The sequence below is a fragment of the Choristoneura fumiferana genome, chromosome 19 (genome assembly GCF_025370935.1).
Source record: "Choristoneura fumiferana chromosome 19, NRCan_CFum_1, whole genome shotgun sequence".
Lineage (NCBI taxonomy): Eukaryota > Metazoa > Arthropoda > Insecta > Lepidoptera > Tortricidae > Choristoneura > Choristoneura fumiferana.
In genome coordinates, this window is record NC_133490.1 from 10,186,733 (window position 1) to 10,209,536 (window position 22,804).

The 22,804-nt window shown below is 37.6% G+C and overlaps 2 protein-coding genes across 2 annotated transcripts in view; one reads left to right on the forward strand and one right to left on the reverse strand.

Moving 5' to 3' along the window:
• LOC141438623 (uncharacterized) overlaps nucleotides 1-14,204 on the reverse strand; it is a 59,937-nt gene extending 45,733 nt beyond the window's left edge. The window contains exons 1-2 of the mRNA XM_074102488.1: nucleotides 14,119-14,204; nucleotides 7,182-7,840 (exon numbers count right to left, since the gene is read on the reverse strand). Coding sequence (XP_073958589.1) covers nucleotides 7,182-7,466 — 285 coding nt within the window. The 5' untranslated portion in view covers nucleotides 7,467-7,840; nucleotides 14,119-14,204. The remainder of the gene's footprint in view (nucleotides 1-7,181; nucleotides 7,841-14,118) is intronic.
• A 1,164-nt stretch (nucleotides 14,205-15,368) lies between these two features.
• The window catches only part of mon2 (Mon2 homolog, regulator of endosome-to-Golgi trafficking), a 49,420-nt gene continuing 41,984 nt past the window's right edge, over nucleotides 15,369-22,804 (forward strand). Inside the window, exons 1-9 of the mRNA XM_074102906.1 lie at nucleotides 15,369-15,583; nucleotides 16,923-17,054; nucleotides 17,444-17,626; nucleotides 18,111-18,240; nucleotides 18,887-18,987; nucleotides 20,021-20,146; nucleotides 20,223-20,302; nucleotides 20,978-21,122; nucleotides 22,146-22,260. Of these exons, the coding sequence (XP_073959007.1) occupies nucleotides 15,464-15,583; nucleotides 16,923-17,054; nucleotides 17,444-17,626; nucleotides 18,111-18,240; nucleotides 18,887-18,987; nucleotides 20,021-20,146; nucleotides 20,223-20,302; nucleotides 20,978-21,122; nucleotides 22,146-22,260 (1,132 nt within the window). The 5' untranslated portion in view covers nucleotides 15,369-15,463. The remainder of the gene's footprint in view (nucleotides 15,584-16,922; nucleotides 17,055-17,443; nucleotides 17,627-18,110; nucleotides 18,241-18,886; nucleotides 18,988-20,020; nucleotides 20,147-20,222; nucleotides 20,303-20,977; nucleotides 21,123-22,145; nucleotides 22,261-22,804) is intronic.

The following is a 22,804-nucleotide window of genomic DNA, read 5'->3' on the forward strand; positions in this document are numbered from 1 at the left end:
CTTAGTAATTACTATTTCAAAGTCGTTTAAGATACTGATTCACCTACCTATTGTAGCCGTATGATAGAAGCTACGCTGCACACAAAAAAAACTGTACTATTAATTATTCAAAACGTATGTAAATCTCAATAAAATAAACGGACTGTCGGAAGTGCAACAACGTCACAGTTAAAGAGATCGCGCAATACTGTATAATATTTTTTCCGTCTCGAAATATATAATAAAATATAGACAATAGTTCCGAGAACGCAAGGATGTCCGCACTAAGATTCCTATAATGTATAAGTTTGGTTTGCACAGAGCTGGTACATGACCGACGTCACATAAGCAGTACCAACTAAGTCAGTGTCTCTGTGTGTGTATTTGATTTATCAGCTAATAAACCATTCTTACTCTTAACTACAATTTGCGTCACAACTCGAGACAATGACACGACGGGACACTGTCCATTTCTAGATCCATGTGCTCTTGTTTTTAACGAGCTAACGAAGGCATGTACCGCTACTGTGTTAAGTTCATCATCATCATCATCATGAACAGCCTACAGCAGTCCACTGCTGGACATAGGCCTCTTCCAGTGGCATAGCGTAGTTGTGGGGGGCGGCAAAATACCATAAAAATTTAATGGCATGGGAACTACGGCCCAAGTGTTCTCATTCTAAAAGGAGAACTGTGCCCAAGAGTGGGAAGTGTATAGGCTGGGATGATGATGATAATTCCATAACAAAATAAAATGTCGCACCTACGATTCGGACCGATTAGAATGAGTACCCTAAATAAGAGGGCGGCAAAATGTTCTTCCACCCGGGCGACTGATAGCCACGCTACGCCACTGGCCTCTTCCATGGCGCGCCACAATACTCTGTCTTCAGCCCCTTGCATCCATCCGCTACCAGCGACTCTCTTAAGGTCGTGTTACGTTAGACTATGTTATATTGTAAATTCAGCCTTTAGTTAGAGCCTGTTCCCACTTGTCGGGCATTAACCTCACCTCTGCTCCGCTCAGCTGTTTCCACCAAAGATGTGCTGTGCGAGGCGAGGTAAATGAGGCGTTTCATACTCATACTCCTTTATTGGTAATATCATTATTACATGTAATTTTGTTAAATTATTCTAATATATTCTAAAGCTAATTAATTGAATAATTTTTGGCTGTTTCTATTGGTTAATGAAAAATACATTCGTCGCAATAATTGGTGGAAACGCTGATTTAAGCATGAAATGGTAACAGACAGGCAGACAGACAGAATTACTTTCGCTTTAACAATATTAATATGCAAGCTGAAAATTAGGATTCCCACGTTTCCTCAGATGCGGTGAAACAATGGTCAGTGTTTCTAAACCGAATCAACCCCAACACACTTCAAAAACCAGAAAATAACCTGAATATCTAGAATTTTTTTTTTCTTTCTTCCTTACTTTACCCTACAAGGTAGATTTTCTAACCGCTAAAAGCTTTATATCATTACCATACCGCATAATTAGTAATTGACGTCACTGCGTCAATACGTGGGTTCCGTTCTAGCCCACGTTAGCGTTCGCATTAAACGCTAGGTCTTTGAACTTCGACCAAGACCTAAGTTATTCGGGTTACTGGCCTTTAGGTTGTACCTTATGTAAATCGTAATTTCTTCTTTGAGTCTAGCCGAAACAGAATTTCGGTTTGCGTTGCAGTTTCACAGGCAATTTTATTCGATGGCTATAATGAAAACAATTTTTCGAACTTACGTTTCTTGTAGCTTCTGTGAATGTGTATTTATGTACCTACCAGCGTTTATTCGATAAATAGACTTAATAAAACAAAACATAAAAAATGGCACATTCGCAATTCCAATTCCAACCCTATCCTATTAAGCCTATACGGCCCTGAGGCTCCGAGTGGCAACCGCGTACCGGAAGGCGAAGTTTTGGTAAGGTCCGACCACGTGCAGCAGCAGGTCGTCGCGCGCGCAGCTCGTGGGGCAGACATACCTACCTAGTTCTCGTTAATGCAGGTCATTCTCAATGGTTCTTGACTTGAACACATGATAGAGGATTTAATATATGGATATAGATAAAATATTGTATGCAACTGTACGTAATTAGGCCTTAAAACACTCATGTGACCCTATTATAAACTCGGCAACCACACTCGTGTTTTAAGGACCGGTATTACGATACAGTTGCATAAAATACTATTTCCAAATCGATTCCCATTACTGCATCTAATGATAATGACATGACAACGCCGTAAAACAAAACGTAGGTTAGTATTTAGAACCCGATGTTTGTACAGTCTAAAATAAATTTGTCATCGATTGAACAGACGATGGACAAACTGAACTGTTTGGCCAAGGCATTCACGGAACAGAGGGTGTGACGTGGGCAGAATTGCTGGCGAAATATTATAGAATACTAAAAACTTTATTAAGGTTCTGTACCTTACCTCCCCAAATGGAGAATAATGATGCTTTGTTACTAAGGGCCGTTACAGGGGAACTGCAACGTATCTAACTGCCCATAGATCTACATTTTTTTTTATTCGATTGGATGGCAAACGAGCAAGTGGGTCTCCTGATGGTAAGAGATCACCACCGCCCATAGACACCTGCAACACCAGGGGGATTGCAGATGCGTTGCCAACCTAGAGGCCTAAGATGGGATACCTCAAGTGCCAGTAATTTCACCGGCTGCCTTACTCTCCACGCCGAAACACAACAGTGCAAGCACTGCTGCTTCACGGCAGGATTAACGAGCAAGATGGTGGTAGCAATCCGGGCGGACCTTGCACAAGGTCCTACCACCTGCACCATTTGCTGTCATTAAGTACAAATGGAACATTGTCGAGATTAATTCACTATTTTGAATACGGTCCAAAATTATTACCGTCAACGCGTCCGAAATGAATTTTGTCAAAATTATGCAAGAATTGAATTTTGTCTGTTATAAATTAGGAGCAAAATTAAATACGCAATAAGTAAGCATATGCAGGCTTGACGAAAGGGATTTTTTCCGACTCAATCGGTAAAAAAATAATCATAGTTTAATATTGTGTAAGTAGAAGTCCAACACGCACTGTCTAAAATAAGTTTTTGGTAAAAATTTAATTTTTAATACAAGCTTTTTTTTGCTGACTGTACTTTTTGTTGACTGTACTTGCATTGTCGCCCAAACTACATTTGCATACCAAGTTTCAAGTCGGTGCCAATAACCGTTGAAGAGTTCCGTCCTGCGGAGACGATCCTGGCCGGACTACCAGGATGTCACTACCACATTATTGTATTGTCACGCAATTTACATAAGTATGCCAAATTTCAATTGAAATCAAATCGGGTGAAATTTAACTTGCAAGATTTGACCCGCACATACATACATTGCAAGTAATTAAAAAGCTTTCATAAGGGTTTAAATATACATTATAATATTTATAATCAACGATTTAATTACATTTTTTAGTTGACTCGTGGGATTTCCCTGCATATGACAATTTAACTAGGCAACCAAACCACTTTCCTGTTTATCAGGAAAACGAGGACCAATACAAAAACATCTATTATTTAATCAAAGTAACGGGATGCGAGGAACAAGGGCAATAAGCAATATTGGATGCGACGCAGAGTTCACGAGACTGTCGCTAAAAAATATCGCCTTGCGATGTTACCTATAATTGAGAGACCACGAAGGTTACTAGGAACTAGAGTCGACAATCGAGCATTTAGTGTACCTAACATCAGATAAACTATTGAGAGATTTGCTAAGCGAAACGAACAACATATTTGTAACATAGAGAAATGAGCCTTTTAGACGCACATTGACCAATGCCCTTTGCCCCCTTCCGCTTGCGTTTCAGCTTATAACAGATGTCGTACGTTTTCGATTTGCTTAAAATACAAACACATATCACGGAAAACTTGAGACCAATTGACCTAGTCCTAAAGCAAGCAATGCTTGGGTTATGGGTTATGGGTACTATGGGTACATAGTTTACATCTTACATCACACTCGGCACGTGCTGATTCGCTGCAGCCACTCAAATGGTTAAGCAGCCTCACCATCACCAAACATGATACCACTACGTTATTTTATTAGTAAAGAAACAATACCGCGCCCGCGCGCGCATGTACTTTGCACTTGCACATCACGTCTAGGTAAATTTGTTTTGAAAATGTGGACACAGCACTTTATTTATGGCCGAGTCGTGAAATCACGTTTCTGTGTAGTTTGTCGTGCATACAATGTCAATACACTTGTAGTGCCCCTTGACATGCTGTTATTGTGTTTTGGTCGTAAAACTTGGTCACAAAGGGCTGGCCGTTTTAGCATGGCTTAGCCAATGGGTTTTAGGAAACCGAAACGGGAAATAAAGGCGTGGGGATGAGAGAAAGGGTTAAATTTCAGGAGTGAAAGAATGTTTTCCTATCCAGTTTTAAAAACCAGTTTGGGGATGCCTCTTAATAATACAATGAGAAGGAATATGCCGGCAGCAAAACATACAGGGTGACTTCCAAGTCGTAAATAGAAATAGTTTTTAACGCAGGTTATCCAGTCAATTAAAGTTTGATGTTTGTCATTCTTACTTCAAAGATGCAAAAATTAGAAACGTGATTCCTCCACAAAATAATCACCCTATTGAATCTAGATCCAAGTATAATTGCCATTTTAAGTGCAATTTTTTTCAAGGTCCATTATATTATAGAGTAGGGTCACCATGATTCCTGATAAAATAAAAATTGATTAGATTAAAATAAAAAAGTAAGCCTCTATTTACGTTTTGTCAAAGTGAGAAAAGGTTTTCCATGTCAAAGTCTTTACGAAGAAGAAGATTGATAGAAGATTGATTTTTACTTAGCCTGTGTAAAAACTGTCTTTTCTTTTTTTTTCTTTCTTTCTTTTTTTTTCTTTATCGAAATAGAATATAAATACCTATGTCCATTTAAACTTTCTTTCACTATATTACAAGTTCTCATACTTAAGTTTTAGGGTGCAACTGAATTATATCTGTTCCTGATTAACTAACCAACCCGCATGTGTCAAGAAAAAAAACTGTAGATACTCTGAATATTTTTGTTATGAACAGCAAATTTTTAACGAGGATTAAGTCATTGCGGGAATGCAATAAAATACAAAGTGTCCACACAATGGGTTAATGCCAGTTAATGGCGTCTTTATTATAGGTTTACAACTCAATGTTATTGGGCGCAACAAAGTGTGGACCGGAACGTTGGATGAAACGCAATAAAATAACCTAACCACGTGTTGAGCCAAATGTTGTACCTTAAATTAAATTCACATTGTGTCCAATAATTAATCCGGAAAAATCGCGTCTCGCGCGTCGCGCTAGTGGTTAAAATTTTGGGATTTTATCCCAATCACGTAAGAATTTTGGGATAAAAAGTAGCCTATGTGCATGTTACGCCAGACTTCCAGTTGTCTACATTCCCAATTTCGACTAAAATTCCTCCTTGCCCCAAAAAATCTATGGTAATTCCCCAAAATTACAAAATGAATCAGCAAAATTGCATGTCTCTAATTCCAGCGGTTATATATACCTAATTTAACGGCATTACAAAGGTGGGCCAATCGAGTGTTCGCGAATAGGCGTCGCGCGGGGTTCAATTGACCTGGGACCACCCACAGCCATAATGACCTGCTTGACTCAGAGCAAGATCAGATGTTGCGAAACCTCGTACTACATGTCAACTGAGTGACTGGCTGCTTTCCCACCAGAGCAGAGACATGCTGAGTCTTGTGATTAAGTACTCATACCTACTTATGATTCCACATATTAGGGCAGGGGTCACCAATTAGTTTCTTTATGGGTCCAGTTTTTAAAATAAAATTATCATCGCTGTTCGGTCGTCCGTTGTCGAATTGACGGCGTAGTTAATAATGTAGCGAACTTACAATTGGACTGAAAACGAAAGAGACGAATTACGAATGTTACCAGCATCGAACGTATGGAAAAAATTTAGGCGAATAAGTGAATGGACAAAAATCTAAATGGAAGAATGAAGAATGAGTCCAAGGAAGACCGTGACGAAAAACGAATAAGACTTACCTATTTATTAAGAATGAGAGAAATTACAGACTTAAACTAAGAAAGATAGGGACAGCTAGCGAACAAGAGGAATAAAGAATGAGTGATTAATACAGAATGAGACGAATCACTTGATATCTACCTACCCGAGAATATATTTTTTGCATTTTTTGTGTTCAAATTTTTTTTTAAATCTTGGTTTTCATTCAGCAAACGTACTGGTGATAAAAACACACATAGTGATATGAGTGAGTGAGAGAAAAATAAACGCCGATGATTGACAAGCACGCTTGGCGTTGCGTCAAGCGTCGTCAAGCAATTTTGGCCATTTAGGGACCGCAACTAGGACAGACAGGTAACTCGTAAAAATGTAGGTAGATAAGCGACTGACGCGAGGTCTGCTAATGGTTATGGCGATCACATAGGGTCGGGCGCGCGCTGGCGGTCTGCCAGGAAACTCCCGAGCTCGATATACTCGTACGTTAGGCACAAATGCACCAAAATGGTAGGATCATTTTCTAGTCTAACTTGGAAGTCTTGTAACTAGGTTATTCCAACGCGTAATGTAGCTGAATCATGTCTCGTGCCTTCTTGAGAGCAGATATTGACAGAAATTATACAAAAATATGTAGTTATTTGCAACAAGAGATCAAGTTGTTTTTTCTGCAAGTGTTGATTTTGAATCCAAAAAAGCGAAGGCTTGTATAATTGAATCACGAGCGTAGCGAGTGATTCTGTTAGAATTCTGAGTGTAGCGAGGGATTCAAACACACGAGATGCAAAAAACACTTTGGTCTCGTGTGACACATATAACTGTTTACCTCAGAAGCGAGAAAATATATTGAAGGTAAAAATAAAACCACGTATATTTGCAAAACAAACAATATCAAAAAATCCCAGTAATATTATAAATGCAAATGTTTGTAAGTCGGTTTAGTTGTTATCTCATCACGTCTAAACCGCTGAACCGATTTAGATGAAACACAGATAGTTTGAGTCCACGGGAAGGACATAGGATAGTTTTTATCCCGGAAAATTACATAGTTTCTGCGAAATAGTGATAAACGAATTCTTGGCAGACGAAAACCTATTCCTAACTGTCAGTTTCAATCTAAAGCTCGTTTGCCCCCTACCATTAAAAAAAAAAGTAATAGAGTCCACTCACCTGGCCATATCGTGAGGAAGCTAAATGCACATTCCGGTTCTTGAGCGCAAAGTCCGGTCTTTTCCCGAGCCCGTAGCCGCTTTTGTTCTGCGAGATGAACTTCTTGGGGCGCTCCAGCCTGTCGGAGCCCTCGACGTCCTCCTCGCGCTTGGAGGAGGACGGGACGGCCCGGTACGCCCCTCGAGTCCCCCGGATAGTCTTCTCCGGACTTTTGTCCTGTTTCCGGGTTATCAAATTGTCTTTCCTTTGCTTTCGCAGAGACATGTTCGAAGGTATATTGTCCATTTTCGTCCATCAAATGATTATCCCGGTCGACTTTATTTAAAGAATTCTCCAGTTTTCGTGACAGTTCATTTCGTTAATATCGTAAACTAAAATAAGACCAATCGAAATCTTGACGTTAAATGTTTCATTTCCTTTTATGAGTAAATTTAATTTATCATGTATCTATAACACTAGAAGCGATAACTAGAAGGATTATTTTCTTTAATAATAATTATTACTAGTAAAATAAATAACTAATTCCGTCTTTTGATTCTCTCTCTCTGTTGGCATCCTCAACTCTAGCTTTCAAGCACTTTTTTCTTGGGGAAACTAAATGTTACAGTCTTTTGGAAGATTTTGGAAATATTGCTTAATCGGGTTGTTAAAGTTGCTATCTGAAACAATAAAAGACAATTTTCAATTAATTTTATATATAGTACTATGTGGTTCAGTAATATGTTTAACATAGGTATAGGCAGTGCCACGAGAGTTGAAGTGAATGACTAGATTACACACACAGCTACATGAAAAACTGATAGCACAAAAGGAGAATGAATGAAATGAATGAGTGAATGTCAAAATCCCGCTGTCATTACATGACACGTTCTTGTGCGTATGACCTCAACTCTGGTGGCACTAACTAATACTTATGTAGATGTAGGTAACAATAAAATATGATAAATTCAATTGAAATCGCAATATCAATAGTATTAACCTTGACTTGAATAGCAGATCCACTAGATTTATCCAGATTTTAACTAGACAGTCTGTTTATGTTTAAATATTAATTAAATTGATAAGATATTCTCACGTTTTGTTATTGCTATATATAGATTGATATAGCACTAATCCGATCAAAGTTCAGTCATGTCATGACATGACCATGCCACATGAATGCCTACAACGATGAACAAACATCAATTAACCAAATTCAGATGATGTTTACTCATAATATCATAACTATTACATTTTTTTTTCGTTAGCCATTTTCTATGTCCCACTGCTGGGCAAAGGCCTCACCCTCGGACTTCCAACTTCCCCTGTCGGCAGCTGAGATTATTACATACAACACCAATTTTGTTTTGTTAAGCGTGATAGATATCTCGGGTGCTGTAATACGAGGGTCACACTGAAAGTTTCGGGAATAGATAAAAATATGCAGTTAAATTGGATAAAAGTATTTTTATTGTTTCTCAAAGTATTCGCCCTTATATTTTATGCACTTTTCCATGCGTTCAAACCAGTATTTAAAGCACTTATTGAACGCTGAAGTAGGGGTTGATAAAATGGCCTTTTTAAGGGCCTCCACTGCTTCTTCCGGCGTCTGAAACCGCTGACCACGCAACTTGTCCTTGATTTTGGGGAATGTAAAAAAGACGTTGGGGCTTACGTCGGGGCGGTATGGAGGATGGTCCAGGAGTTCGACGTTTTCACCGTTCAGATACTCAGTTGTTTTCCGAGCGGTGTGGAAGCTGGCATTGTCGTGGTGAAGGATGATGCGGCGATTAGGGTTATTCTTTTTCATCTCACTTGCTCGTAAACAGTGTCGAAACAGTGCCCTCGACCTTAATGTGCTTCTCATTGTTGAGGATCTTACGGGTCTTGATCAGCTTCGGAATTCTTGCGCTCCTTTCTCCTTTCTTTCTAGCCTGCCTATAGTGAGGTCTAGGGTGCAACTCGGGCAGAATGATTCGTTTTATTTAAATATAAGTAATTAATTTATTGTGTCTTCGTTACGATAGGTTTACAAACGTGAAAAAATTAGTGAGAATGACTCGATACATTTTAAAAGTGGAGCTTATAAAGCACCAGGGGGGGAAAGGGGCAGCAGGGCCGCGGCGTGCGCGGCGCTTGCTGCTTTATCGACTTGCGTTCCTTGTTACGTCCGTTGATAGTACATTGCGTACTCTGCTAGATGGCGCTGCGATGCGATGCGTTAACACTCATGAAACCCGTGGTCGGTAAATGAGTCATTGCGCGTACTAATTTTCATGTCATGAAGCCCAAGGTCGGTCAATGAGTGTGATACTGCATGACGTGCTGCTGCGCCTGGAGGAGCGCGGCGCGCGCACGACGGGCACATGGGGTGGGGCGGCGCGGAGGCTGGCGCTGCCAAGAGCGTAGTCAGCAATTGAAAAAATATTAGTTTTTCTTTTACAAATATACAATGTTACTCGCAAATGTGATGAAAAACATTGTATGTCGCACGGGCGGTACTAGAATTACGAACATCGACTCATTAAAGCCCTCAGTCTTATAGACTCTCGTTCGTAATTCCTTGTTTACCGCCCTTAAGACACAATGTACTATTGGAGTTCATCAAAGATACTCGGCGCAAACAAATAAATAGTTGTGTACCAATCGGCATTGACCGTTCTACGAACTTCGAGAGGAATAGTACCTACATGACCCGTTTTTGAGAGAAACGTGGCCACCATCTTCTTGGCCGTGCTGCGAGAGCTCATCTTCGTAGACCCAAACTCGTGACTGGTTTTTAGATTCAGGCTCATATGCATATATCCACGACTCGTCACCCGATACGACACTAAAAACTGCATTTGAGCCTCCTCCGTTGAATTTATTCAAAGTTTTGCGGCACCAATTGACACGAGTCGCTTTTTGCTCGTCAGATAATAAATGAGGGATCCAGCGGGAAAACAACTTTCGCACGCCCAATTCTTCCCGTAAAATAATTTGTATCTGACTCATTCCAATACCCAAGCACTCTTGAATTTCCCGGTATGTCACATTCCGGTCTTCTTTTATCATTTGATGCACAGCACAGCATCGATGTTTTCTTGAGTGACGGCCGATTTTGGTCGACCTTCACGCACGTCCTCCGTGAGTGATACACGGTCGCGTTTAAAATCTGAATACCACCTGTATATTGTAGTCTTTGAAGCAGGGCTTCAAATACCGGTAAAAAGTTGGTAACGTTACCTCTGTCAAACAGATTTAACGTTAAATCGTAATTAACGTTAAACGATATACCGTTACTTTTACAATTTTTACCGGTATAAAAAATTTACGTTATAAGCTGTTCACATAATGTTAACGTTAATTTAAAAGTATCGTTAAAAGATTTCTCACTTTTATATTATAGCGACGTCCCTGGTCATCGTTCTTCTGCTAAATCAGAACATTTGTTTATGCCATTAAATCTTCTCAACAACGATATGTATGTGCTTGTATGTAATTCGTATCAAAAAATATTTTACGGATTATATATATAGTGGTGGGTGGTGTAGCGGTATAGCACACGGCACGGAATGCCGAGGACCTGGGTTCGATTCCCAGCGCTGGTCTTATTTTTCTGGTTTTTCTGTGCATCTATATTTCAGTTTGTATTTTCGATATAGGTTTTACGAGATGACCGTAAAAGTAACAAAAATTTGGAATTTAAATAAAAAATCCAAAAAATACTCCAAAAAAACAATCTTGATTATATATAAAATAAATGGTATAATATGTGCCAAAATTAAGTTTCTAAGTTTTGGATTCCCAAAACTTTCCGTGCAGCCCTCGTAGTTTGTATGAAAATGTTAGAGCCAGAGCCTGCGCCAGCCAGACCTTTGTTGTAGTATAAAGGACGAAAGTTTGTTTTATATGATACTAACACAGACAAGAACAATCCCAAGCAATAAAATTTGGATATCATGCACTCTGGAAAATATCATGTATCAAACGTTCTTCATACTCAATTTTTATATATTTTGTTAGGAATTATATTAGAAATTGTTTCCTTCATTGCCAGACACTTTGCAACCCCTAGCCAGACAACCCTAAAATAGTAAAATATGTATGTATGTAAACTCATTATTGTACAAAATAAGTAACAAACACAATTGACAAACATTGAGATATATGTACAAAGGCGAACTTATCCCTTTAAGGGACCTCTACCAGTCAACCTTTGAGTGGATGAGAGGAGCATAAATATATTTGAATAGATACCTGACAAAATAATATTAGCAAAGTTTTTATAATCACATGCACATTGGGTATTTGCAATGGATCCTAATTATATTATAAACTTTAAATTTTAAAGTATTATAAGCACTATCATTTTGTTAGGCATCTATTTAAACATAATTTTAGGGCTGTCTGGCAGGGGGTTCCCCGCTACAAAGTTTCTGGCAATGAAGGAAGTGGTTTCTGATATCATTCTGAACAAAATATATAAAAGCTAGTATGACGAAATTGGGGTAAAGTTTTATGACGATTGATATGTGCATGATATTTTCCAAATTTAATTATTTTGTATTCAAATCTGAACCAAGAGGCTTAATAAACAATTAAAACTATGTTTTGCTGAAATGATTTTAACATTTCAACATTTTCAACCACATTGCAGCAGCTACGGTCATGACAGGACTCAAGATACCCAAATGTGTCTATTTAGGTAATTTTAGTAAAATGAATAGTACTTGTGAAAGTCCAGAGATATAATAATTATACTCACAAGCAAAATAACCATCACTTTTCATAAAACTTTGTATGGGAAGTTATGCGGTATTTTAGCTTGTGAGTATAGTTATGAGTGAAAATCAGAGATGTTTAAAATATTATAAATTAGAATTGCTTTATAATCTTACGGCCATAGTTTAGGAATTGGGTGAACTATAATCCAGATGCTGTATTGTCTTGACGCTTGGTATCGCATTCATTATCTCTTTCTGTCTAATGGTGTAAGATGGTGACAGAAAAAGTGAGAGAGAGTGATGGTGAAAGTGATAACAAGATTGACAAGAGCCAGCGGGTTAGACAATAAGGCCTCAGGGTGGCTTTGATCCTTTTAAAATTGCTATAAAATCATTAATTTTCATACTAAACATGGTAAACATTTGACATATGCATGAAAAAAAGATTGATGAAGACTAGACCATCTGACTGGCTTTCAGAACCAACACCTGACAAAAGCCATTTCAATATACCACTTCTTAATTCTTTGATTTGTCCCTTGTGTAGGGAACTGATCACCTGGAGTGTTCCAAGTCTCAACAAAAATAAGAAAAAAAAAAAGTTAACCCCCACTTAAACAACATCTTACAATCGGATACTGACTGCAATTACCTTTGGTAAGCTCCTGATATTTTGAATCAGTTACACGAGACCTGGCAGCACAGCTATCAAACTATTTCACTGCCAATAAGAAATTGTGTATGACTACCAAATTAACCTAGTGCTTATTGTGGAAGTACCAACGGTCAGTGTTACAAGCCTAAATAAACTATAGTACTATTGTTTGTTTTGGCTTGTAGCACTGTTTGTTGTTGTGTTTGTAGTTATAGCAGAAATGAGGATGACGGTTCTCAATCTCGGCATAACCTCAGGAGTAGGAATAAGCTAGTCAATTTGTTTACCAAAATGTCAATCGTAAAATCAGGCACATATCATATGGCGGTAAAAGTCTACAATATGATTCTGATTAATATAAAGGAAACTGAAAACAATAAAAAAAATTGTACAAGACTGAAGAATTATTTGCTATCAAAGAGTTTTTATACTATAAGAGAGTGTTTTGACAGTAGCTTATAAAGAGTTAGCTTATAAATTTAATTTATTTAATAGAATATTAATAATAAGTAAATTTATGAATAATTGATGTGCCCTAACAGGGTTTATACTGGGACATGATTTTATTGGTAAGATCTTGTACATGTATAAAACCATAAATAATTATGATTATGATTATGTAAAAAAAATCTTCACAACCCTATGGTTTAATATTAGTAGGTTTTATACATTCAAAAGTACTATCACTTTCAAGTCAATATGAAAATTGGTCTAGTATATGTATCTCTGAAACTGCACAATTCAAAATGTCTGTAATTAAGATGAAATAGCCTCGCTATACATCATTCTTATCAGTGCAATCACAGTGACATGCCTGACTAATCTGTTTCTATTTAAAGCCAGATTAATCACATTTTCAATGCTAATTAGGTTTCACTACATAACAAGTTCAAGTTCATGTTTCAGGCATTATATGATCATTTTGCTCAGAACACTTATCATCAGAGCTCTGCAATGCACAGGGGTGTTTAGAATAAACAAGATTGTCCCAGTTATCAGGCGCACAAAGATGTTATAAACAAATGCGAACCCGAGCAGGCACGTCGCATTGTTTATCGCTGCGCGTTGATTACATGATTGAAGATTTAAAATTCGATAACCCGAAATCGTCGTCACAGACTGCACTGCATAAACAAAAACCAACTCCTCGGCAATCTTGGCCACCGATTGAGCCAAACGCGTAATCAATACGAAATAAACCACAAAACACTCAAAAAAACTACCAGACGAGCCGGCACTGAAGACAAATGTGACGAGAAAAAACACGAAAGCGGGTGTCACCAACCGAAAAACTCGGATCGTAAATCGCGAGCCACCGGGCACCTTGCACTCCCGCCGCGGTCCCCCTGGCTTTATTTAAAGACGCGCTACAATCTGCAGACATCGGCCGTTCTATTTAATGCAATAAGAATGGCGTACAGCGAAATTAAATTGAGTAAAATTGAAAATGACAGTACGTCAAGATCACAAAGCAAAATTACTATGCAAAGTATGCATATTTTACCTCTGGTTCGATATCGCTGAATTCATTTGGGACTTTTATCGTCTCGCAACGGTTACTTTGGCTAAATTGATATTTGATTCTATAAATACTTACAAATAAAAATCTGGAATCACACCATTGTAAAGATGCGCGATGTGAATACCTACTATCTATCTATACTAATGAAATCTTGCTTGCTAGCTAAGTTGCTATTCGATTCAACAAATATGTCATGATAATCGTTCGCCTTTGTTATCGATTAATATCGTTCAGTTCAATGCGATGCGAGTTTCAAGAAGTTCGCCTTGAACTAGAACAAATAAAGGATTTTTCTTCTGCGCGAAAAACTTGAAACAATTACAAAATACTGTTCGTGAAAGTGTAATTTAGAAGTTGCGTTATTGCATATTTAAAAAGTATCTATTTTCTGTTTTCCTTAAAAGATTTTAGTAACAGTTTCTAATCTTGAACAATCGATAACACTTGGAACCTATAATGTAACAATCGCAAGAAGCGCAACACTTTTATTTTATAATACTTCTATTGGTAAAAAAAACTATGCCGTCAATGCGACTTAAATTCAAGTAATATTTTCTCAATTTAATTTACATTTATTTTTAAAACAGCCTACTTTTTGCATTCAAATCTTTCTGACTGCTAAACACATTTTCAACGCAACATTCTGTATCGATATCAAAGTTTTCGATTTTAAATATCAATCGATTCCATTAATTTCACATATATTTTTATCATGGCAATACAAGGAATTGTTGACAGCTTGACATTTAAAATACATTTCACGCAAGACGCAAGTCATCTCAATAAAATATTGATTTGCCATGTCATTAACTTTTGTAGCACTGCTTATAGTTGAAAAAAAAAATCCGCTTGGCTAAAAGATTGTTCTTTATACTCTGTTATATCCTTTATACGTAACCTATACGTAACACACAAAACATAAGGGCTACTACGAAACTTGAAACTCGAAGTTCGTATCGTACCGTCCCTCTTGCTCTCGTATTAAATAGTATGTGTCAGAAGGACAGCACGACACGAACTTCGAGTTTAGATTTTCGTAGTAGCATATCCTTTATACGTAAATTTCATTCATGCAAAAATGTTTTTTTTTCGTATAACAGAAGGCTTCAGAAGTACATTCGAAACCAATACTTTTATGTAATTTATTTCGATAAATTCATTTTCTTTTTGCAGTCAAATAAAAATACTTTAACTCATTTTGTATAAAAAAAACTTTGAAGATTATTATTTAAAAACAACATAAGGGTTACATTCGGTAAATCAAATTTTGCCCTAATCGCCAAAAGGCATCTGTCGTTAGACCATAAGTTTTTGAACATGAAATTGTGATGTCGATTGTGTACATGGCATATTTTCAATTTCTGTGATTTTTAATTAAAAGATGAACTGAATAATTATATTATAATACATCATTTTAAGTATGGCATTCGTGAGTGCGGTTACCGGCGATGACTCTACTAAAAAGTTTATGGAAGTCCTACAAAGTGACTTCAAAACACTGAGTTTCGAAACGAAGAAAAAATATCCTCAGATAAGAGAGGTATTAGTGGCTTATTACTCCTTTTGTATTACAAGTTAAGCTAAATGCATTTTATATTTTATTCTGCTTTTCTGTCAAGGTATAATAAAACACGAAATAAGGTATATACTAGTCAAATATCATGAAAAACCTCCCATTCCCTTTCATCTGTAATTAGCTTATATTAACAGTTTTTACGAGTAAATAAGGCCCACTGCGCGCCTGAATAAATATAGAAATATATAATAACCAATAGCCATTTAAGTTATGTAACATACATACATGTAGTAGGAAATTGCAAGTTAACACTCATGATAAAGAGATTACTATACTACTTAATTTCAAGGGCTTCATGGAGCTATAATTCCAAGAAATTAACTGCATTTTCCTAATTTGTAATAATTATTTAAACTACAATGCCATAGAAATAAGATAAACAAATTGTGACCCAACTTTTTATTAAAAAACAACAGTTCTAATTACTGGTACATACATATGAATCCATAACAATATGAAAAACTGTCATCTTAATTTTATTGCTACTTACTTTGTAAAAGTATTTTTCAGTAGAAAGACAGATTGAAATTGTTCACTATTATTTTCTTCCTATGTACTAAGTCCGGTGGGACTTAAACAATTTCTGTACCAAATTTTATTTAAATCTGTTTGTACATTATTAGGATCCTCGGATAAGATGCGTGAATGGTGATAAAATTAAGTATAGCTTACACCCACAGCTTCACTCAGATTGCAGAGCTTCCGAAGTGATGAAAATTTCACATAAATATTTTTTTCCTGTGAACATGTTAAAAGGAGATTCCACATTAAATACGCTAGTGCCTTCAATAATTCTAATTAGTCTGTCAGTCACACAATATTGGACAGATATCTTTTTGTCAATAAAAAAAAATTATGAAAATATAGCCAGTTAAAGTTCCATGTGTCATCAAAGTGTGACACTTTTTAGCACAGTGTGACATCACAGGCCTCCCACTTTTGAACTATGCTGCACTTCATCTTTGTAATTTTTTTTTCCAATACAATAACTCTTTATTGCACTGCACAACAACACATAGTAAGCAGTACAGAAAACACAGGTATATACATAGAGAATAAATATAATAAAAATATAAATAAATAAATAAATTACAAAAATAATACGAAGATTTCCAATACTTTGCGATAAGTATCTAACTGGCAGGCTGAAATGGAACAAAATTTTTTTTACCCAATACTATCCAATTGTCAGATTTCTATATGTGGACTGGGTGTTAATAAGTAAATCAATCAAACCTTTTCTTTTCCCAAAAGAAGACAACTTTTATTACAACTACCTAAAATGTCAGATGTTTTTTTTTAGGCATGTGACGAGGCAATAGAAAAGCTGGCCCTAGCTGCCAACAACCCTCAAGCCTCGTTGTTTGGAGTTGTCAACCAAATACTGTACCCGCTAGTCCAGGGATGCGAGTCCAAAGACCTTAAGATCATCAAAGTGAGTTTTTTATGCCTAATTTGACTTTATTTTGTACACAATAAATCATAATGTTTTGTTATCAAGTTAACAAAATATAATATTTTACAGCAGAAAACAGTAAATAACTATTAAATTAAAATAAAGCTATCCTATATTACACATTTCGGTATACATATTTTTGTAAAATATGTTCTTAATATCTTATGTCCTTGCTTGGCCTAAAAATCTAGACAAAAACTAGTGTTTCAGAATGGTTGTATCCGCATCCTAATTATGTCTATGCAACACCTGACAACCACCAACTACAAATACCTCTAACTATCAACTGACAACTGAAAGTAACACCTGATTCAATAAATTGCTTAAAAATTACAATCTCAAATTAAGATCTGCCAATTCATTTCTAGTTCTGTCTTGGCACGATCCAGCGACTCATAGCTCAGCAGGGCATAGACGCCAAAGGAGCGAGGCATGTAGTGGACTGCCTCTACACGCTGGGCCAAGGTGGTGTGTTGGAGCTCAAGCTGCTCCAAACTGCAGCACTGCTCATGACCACCTCGGATCTGGTGCATGGAGATACTCTTGCTAGGGTAAGCATTGTAACTTACTATTTGTGGTTGAGCACATAAGCTAAGTAGAAAGCTGATAGCAGACTGGTTTTTTTCATACTCTTCCCTCTGAGAGGTCAGTGTTGGTCACTAGTATTTTTATTTGGCACAGCTCTAGTGCAAACAGCTCAGCGAAGCGATAAGCAAACCAAGCGTTTCTCGCTTCATTGTTTTATGAAAAACAGATTCCTCACAGCGCATCCTCCTACAGCTCTGGTAGAAATGCAGCCCTAAATAGGATTTTAAATTAGTCTTGTATTAAAAAAAGTTGGTTGAAGAGACATGTAAATGAGCCCTCGTTTTGAACGCCACAGTCGGCTACACACTGTGTGGCGTTCAAAAGGTCAAGGCGCACTCGCAGAATAAACGATTTGAATTTGTATTTGAAACTTGTGGGTTTGCATGTTCATGCAAATGTGAAGGACCTTCGTTATAAGTAAGCATTTTTATTAACGTATGTTTCCAGACGATGGTGATGTGCATGCGCATGGTGGCGGCGCAGGAGTCGCGCGACGTGAGCACGAGCCACGCGGCCGCCGCCACCGTGCGGCAGCTGGTCGCGCTCGTCTTCGAACGCGCGCTCGCAGAGGCTAACGGTGAGAGCGCGAGCGGTCAGATGAGACCGGATTTTGTAATCTACTGACTTCTTAGAGAATATTCCTATGGCCAAAGGAGATCGACAGTAGCGAGGGGTGAGATTTTTGAGTAGGCAACCTGGAGTAAAAAATACCTACCTTTAAAGCAGGAAATCACTTTCTTAGAAAAAAAATTGCAATGTACATACTCAGGGCCATAAAATTAAGCCCACTCTACTTACAAAATTATCTATTTTCTGCATGCATCTAAGGGCCAGATTTTTTGCCGCTCAGTATATTTATGAACTTGACTGTATGGAGTTCTTAGAGAATATTCTTATGACAAAAGGGTATATTATGTTTACCGTTTGACTATAGTTTCAAACTCAAAGCTTTGGGGGGCAATTTTTCAAAGGATATCCTGCTATACCCTTTGGTAGTTGAGAAAAAATCTTGATCGCTTATCAGCAGGTTATCAAAAAGTTAAATAATTCTTAAACAATTGGGATAGTATACTCGCAGTAAAATAGAGTCGCTGTAAAATTGAGTAAAAAGATCATGCAAACGTTAAGCTAAGTAAGCGGTCAGATGGCAATCTAATGTTTTTGGATATTTGTGTAACCCTTTTTGTGTTGTACTAATTTTAATATTTTTTTTCTGCTTGCAGGCACGCTAAAAGTGAACCCAGCTGATGTGAGACCGCAAACAAACAGCAAAGCTCCAAAAGACATGAAGCCGTGTGCGGTTGATGCATACCTCATTTTACAAGTGAGTGATTACGCGCTGCTTAGAAAAATAACACAAAATGCTAACGCATTCCTTTAGTCCCTCTTAGCCAGATTTGGTAGCTAGCAACTAGGAACTGGCTTTTCCATTCCGTAGCTAGCTACCAAATGGGAACAATTTTCGAAAATAATTCCTATCTTGTAACCAGAGTGTGTGTTGCCAGTGATGACATACGGATCTGAGACGTGGGCGCTAACGATGGGCCTCATGAGAAAACTCAAAGTCACTCAGAGGGCTATGCTCGGGGTTTCTCTGCGGGATAGAATTAGAAATGATGATATCCGCAGTAGAACTAAGGTTACCGACATAGCCCGAAGAATTGCGAAACTGAAGTGGCAGTGGGCGAGGCACATTGCTCGCAGGACTGATGGCCGATGGGGTCAGAAGGTTCTCGAATGGCGTCCGCGGACCGGGAGACGAGCTGTCGGTAGGCCTCCAACAAGATGGAGCGACGACTTGGTTAAGATCGCGGGATCGCGGTGGATGCGGAAAGCACAAGACCGGTCTGAGTGGAGAGCCTTGGGGGAGGCCTATGTCCAGCAGTGGACGTCTTTCGGCTGACATGAACCAGAATTGGTAGCAAGCTAAGCTACGAAATGCTTTTCCATCTGGTACTAGCTGCCAAATAGGAAAGATTTTCCCATCTCGTACCAAGATTTGCTAGCTAGTGTTTTCGAATCTTTTTTTATATTCGAATAAAGATATGGCGACCGGCTAAAACTCGGCAACAGGCGTTTTCCTAGAGATAAGACCAAGCTAGATCCATTTTTCATCCCCGAAAACCCTCGAAATCGTTGGAGCCGTTTTCGAGATCCCCGAAATATATATACAAGAATTGCTCGTTTTAAAGTATTAGATAGATAGATTTAAATAAATAAAAAAAACTTTGTCGTGAAACAGAAAAATCGCTTCACGTGATTTTTTAGCCTCCAAATTCTTACGAGGTGCGAAAAAATTGCGGCAACAACTAATCAAGAACATACCTACATTTTTTTACTATTGTGTTTTGCTTTAGGACATAATCCAGTTAGTGAATGGAGATGCGGCACACTGGTTAGTGGGTATCTCGGAAGTGCCAAAGACTTTTGGATTGGAACTTTTGGACACAGTCCTGACCGACTTCTCACCTGTATTTTTTAAGGTAAATATTTTAATAAAAGTGTTCATATTATTGTAATTTAAAAAAAAAGAAATTAATATATGCATTTTTGTTACAGATATCAGAATTTAGGTTTTTATTAAAAGAACACGTCTGCGCTTTGATAATAAGGCTCTTTTCACCAAACGTAAAGTACAGGTAAGTGAAGTTCTTTTTTCTTTTACGTATTGCTTTGTTTTAAAGTTTTTCCAATTGTGTTACAATAAATGTCAACGAACGTTTATTGAAGACTTTAAAAAAAAGATCACTTTTCAGTTCGTTGTATGTAGAAATAAGTTATTTATTTCGATATAATAAAATTCCAAAAAATATTATAAATGAAACGGATACAAAATTCAGATCTATTGTCAAGAAGACATTAATATCAAAGGCGTATTATAAAGTTAATGATTATATCATGGACAGGGATATTTGGAAATAATTCCGATCCGCATTAGCGATCCCTTCAAATAGCGAACCTACTGTGTTAAAAATAAAGTTGTGTTAAATACTTGTGATGTATCATATCATTTAATAATATTGTAAATCTGTTTTAAAAATATATATATACCTCGTTGAGTTTCTTACCGGATTCTTCTCAGCAGAGGTTTTTCCAAACCGGTGGTAGATTTTTTTTGACATTCATAAGTGCTTGTTATAGCCTTAATTCAATAAAGATATTTTGACTTTGACTTTGACTTTGATCGCTAATGTTTTTTGTCACCTGAGACATTTTTGCCATAAGAGTCAGTTGCTGTACACACACGCACAAACGTTCGCATTTATAATATTAGTAGGATTATTGACCACAGTAACATGTCTTTTTGCGCGCAGGGCTGCATTCACGTCTCTCCACATCCCGGGCGCGGCGCCGGCGGCGCAGGCGAGCCCGGGCGGGCCGGAGCGGCCGCACTACCCCGTCACCATGCGGCTGTTGCGGCTGGTCGCTGTGCTGGTGCATCAATACCACAGTCTGCTGGTGAGTGACTTCATCCACTGCTGAAAGACGGCCACTGGACAGTCAAGCGCAATGTCTGCCACAGCGGAATGAAAATAAAAATGTCTGACATGTTCAACCGGCCCTGGAGACAGAGTCGTATTAGATATTTAAGCACGTTTTGCTGTGTTAGATATTCTAGTATTGACAGGGCATTGGATAATGATTTTGATGTTTGAGTTTTATTTTTGTTATTATTATTTTTAATGTTTGACTCTGATTTAATAGTATTTAACTTTAATTATGCTTTTTTTCATATTTTTTTCCTTTTTGGCATTTATATCATGATTTTAATTCTGAGTTTTGATTTTATTAATTTAATATATTCTGTGTTTTATCTTAATTTTGTCTGATTCATGGTTTCTTGTAGTTTGAAATAAATGATTACTATTAGGTACTACTACTAAATAAAATTAATGGTTACTTAATGGTTGGTTATTGGTTGGTAAATGGTTACTATTAGGTATTAGGTAGGTGGTTTTGACGACCAGATGGCCTAGTGGTTAGAGAACCTGACTACGAAGCTTGAGGTCCCGGGTTCGATTCCCGTGTCGGGGCAGATATTTGTATGAAAAATACGAATGTTTGCTCTCGGGTCTTGGGTGTTTATATATATGTATGTATCTATCTATATAATTATATTTATCCGTTGCTTAGTACCCATAACACAAGCTTTGCTAAGCTTACTTTGGGACTAGGTAAATTGGTGTGAATTGTCCCCTGATATTTATTTATATTTATTTTATCAGCCTCTCCCAAAAAACGCCATGATGGCTGGTCCTGCGTTGCCCACATCCATCAGACTTCAAGCTTCAGGAGCCGCCATTATGCCATTCGACGTGACGCGCTACAATCAAGATTTGCTCACATTTAATAGCATATTGGGAAACGCGTGTTCGCGAAACTCGCGTTACTGCGCGTAAATAGATTACGGGCGGCTAGCCCTTCCAGATACCCACTAGCAATCAAAATAGATCTAGACTAGCCATTTCTATTTGCTTACAGGTGACGGAATGCGAGATATTTATGTCGCTGACGATTAAGTTCCTGGACCCGGACAAGCCCCTCTGGCAGCGGGCGCTGGCGTTAGAAGTGCTGCACAAGATGACCATACAGCCCAGTGAGTAGTAAACTGCCAAAAACGGCGGTTTATTTTAGTAATAAAAAAAACAATCCGTTTTTATCAAAAATTCTAAATTATTATTACCTGCTTACGCAAGAAACATTCCTAAAAACATTTCAGTACAGAAAACACAGGTATATAAACAGAGACTCTCTGAGGTAAGCAATAGGCGAAATAGCAATAGGCTCAATGAAGCTAATGAGGGCTATCGTTTTTTGTCTCACCAGATGGCGCACTGTTGCGTGAGGTTTTTAAGTGTGGCTTTCAGAGTCTGTTATTACGGGCGTTAAAACAAAGTTTAGATTAAAATCATATTTAAAACACCTTAAAACCGTACCATAAAAATATCCAGCAACCACAGTATTGCTTAGTCCCGTTTTTTTCCGAAAAAAAGGGAGGACAAAAGTTTCCGAAAGACAAAACTGTCTCAAAACACAGACATTCATTGCCCCGTAACGCATAATTGCCATAATTAATTTCAGGTTATGCAAAATATTCACAAAAAATCTTATTATAAATAAACCCGCGTAGCTCACCCAAA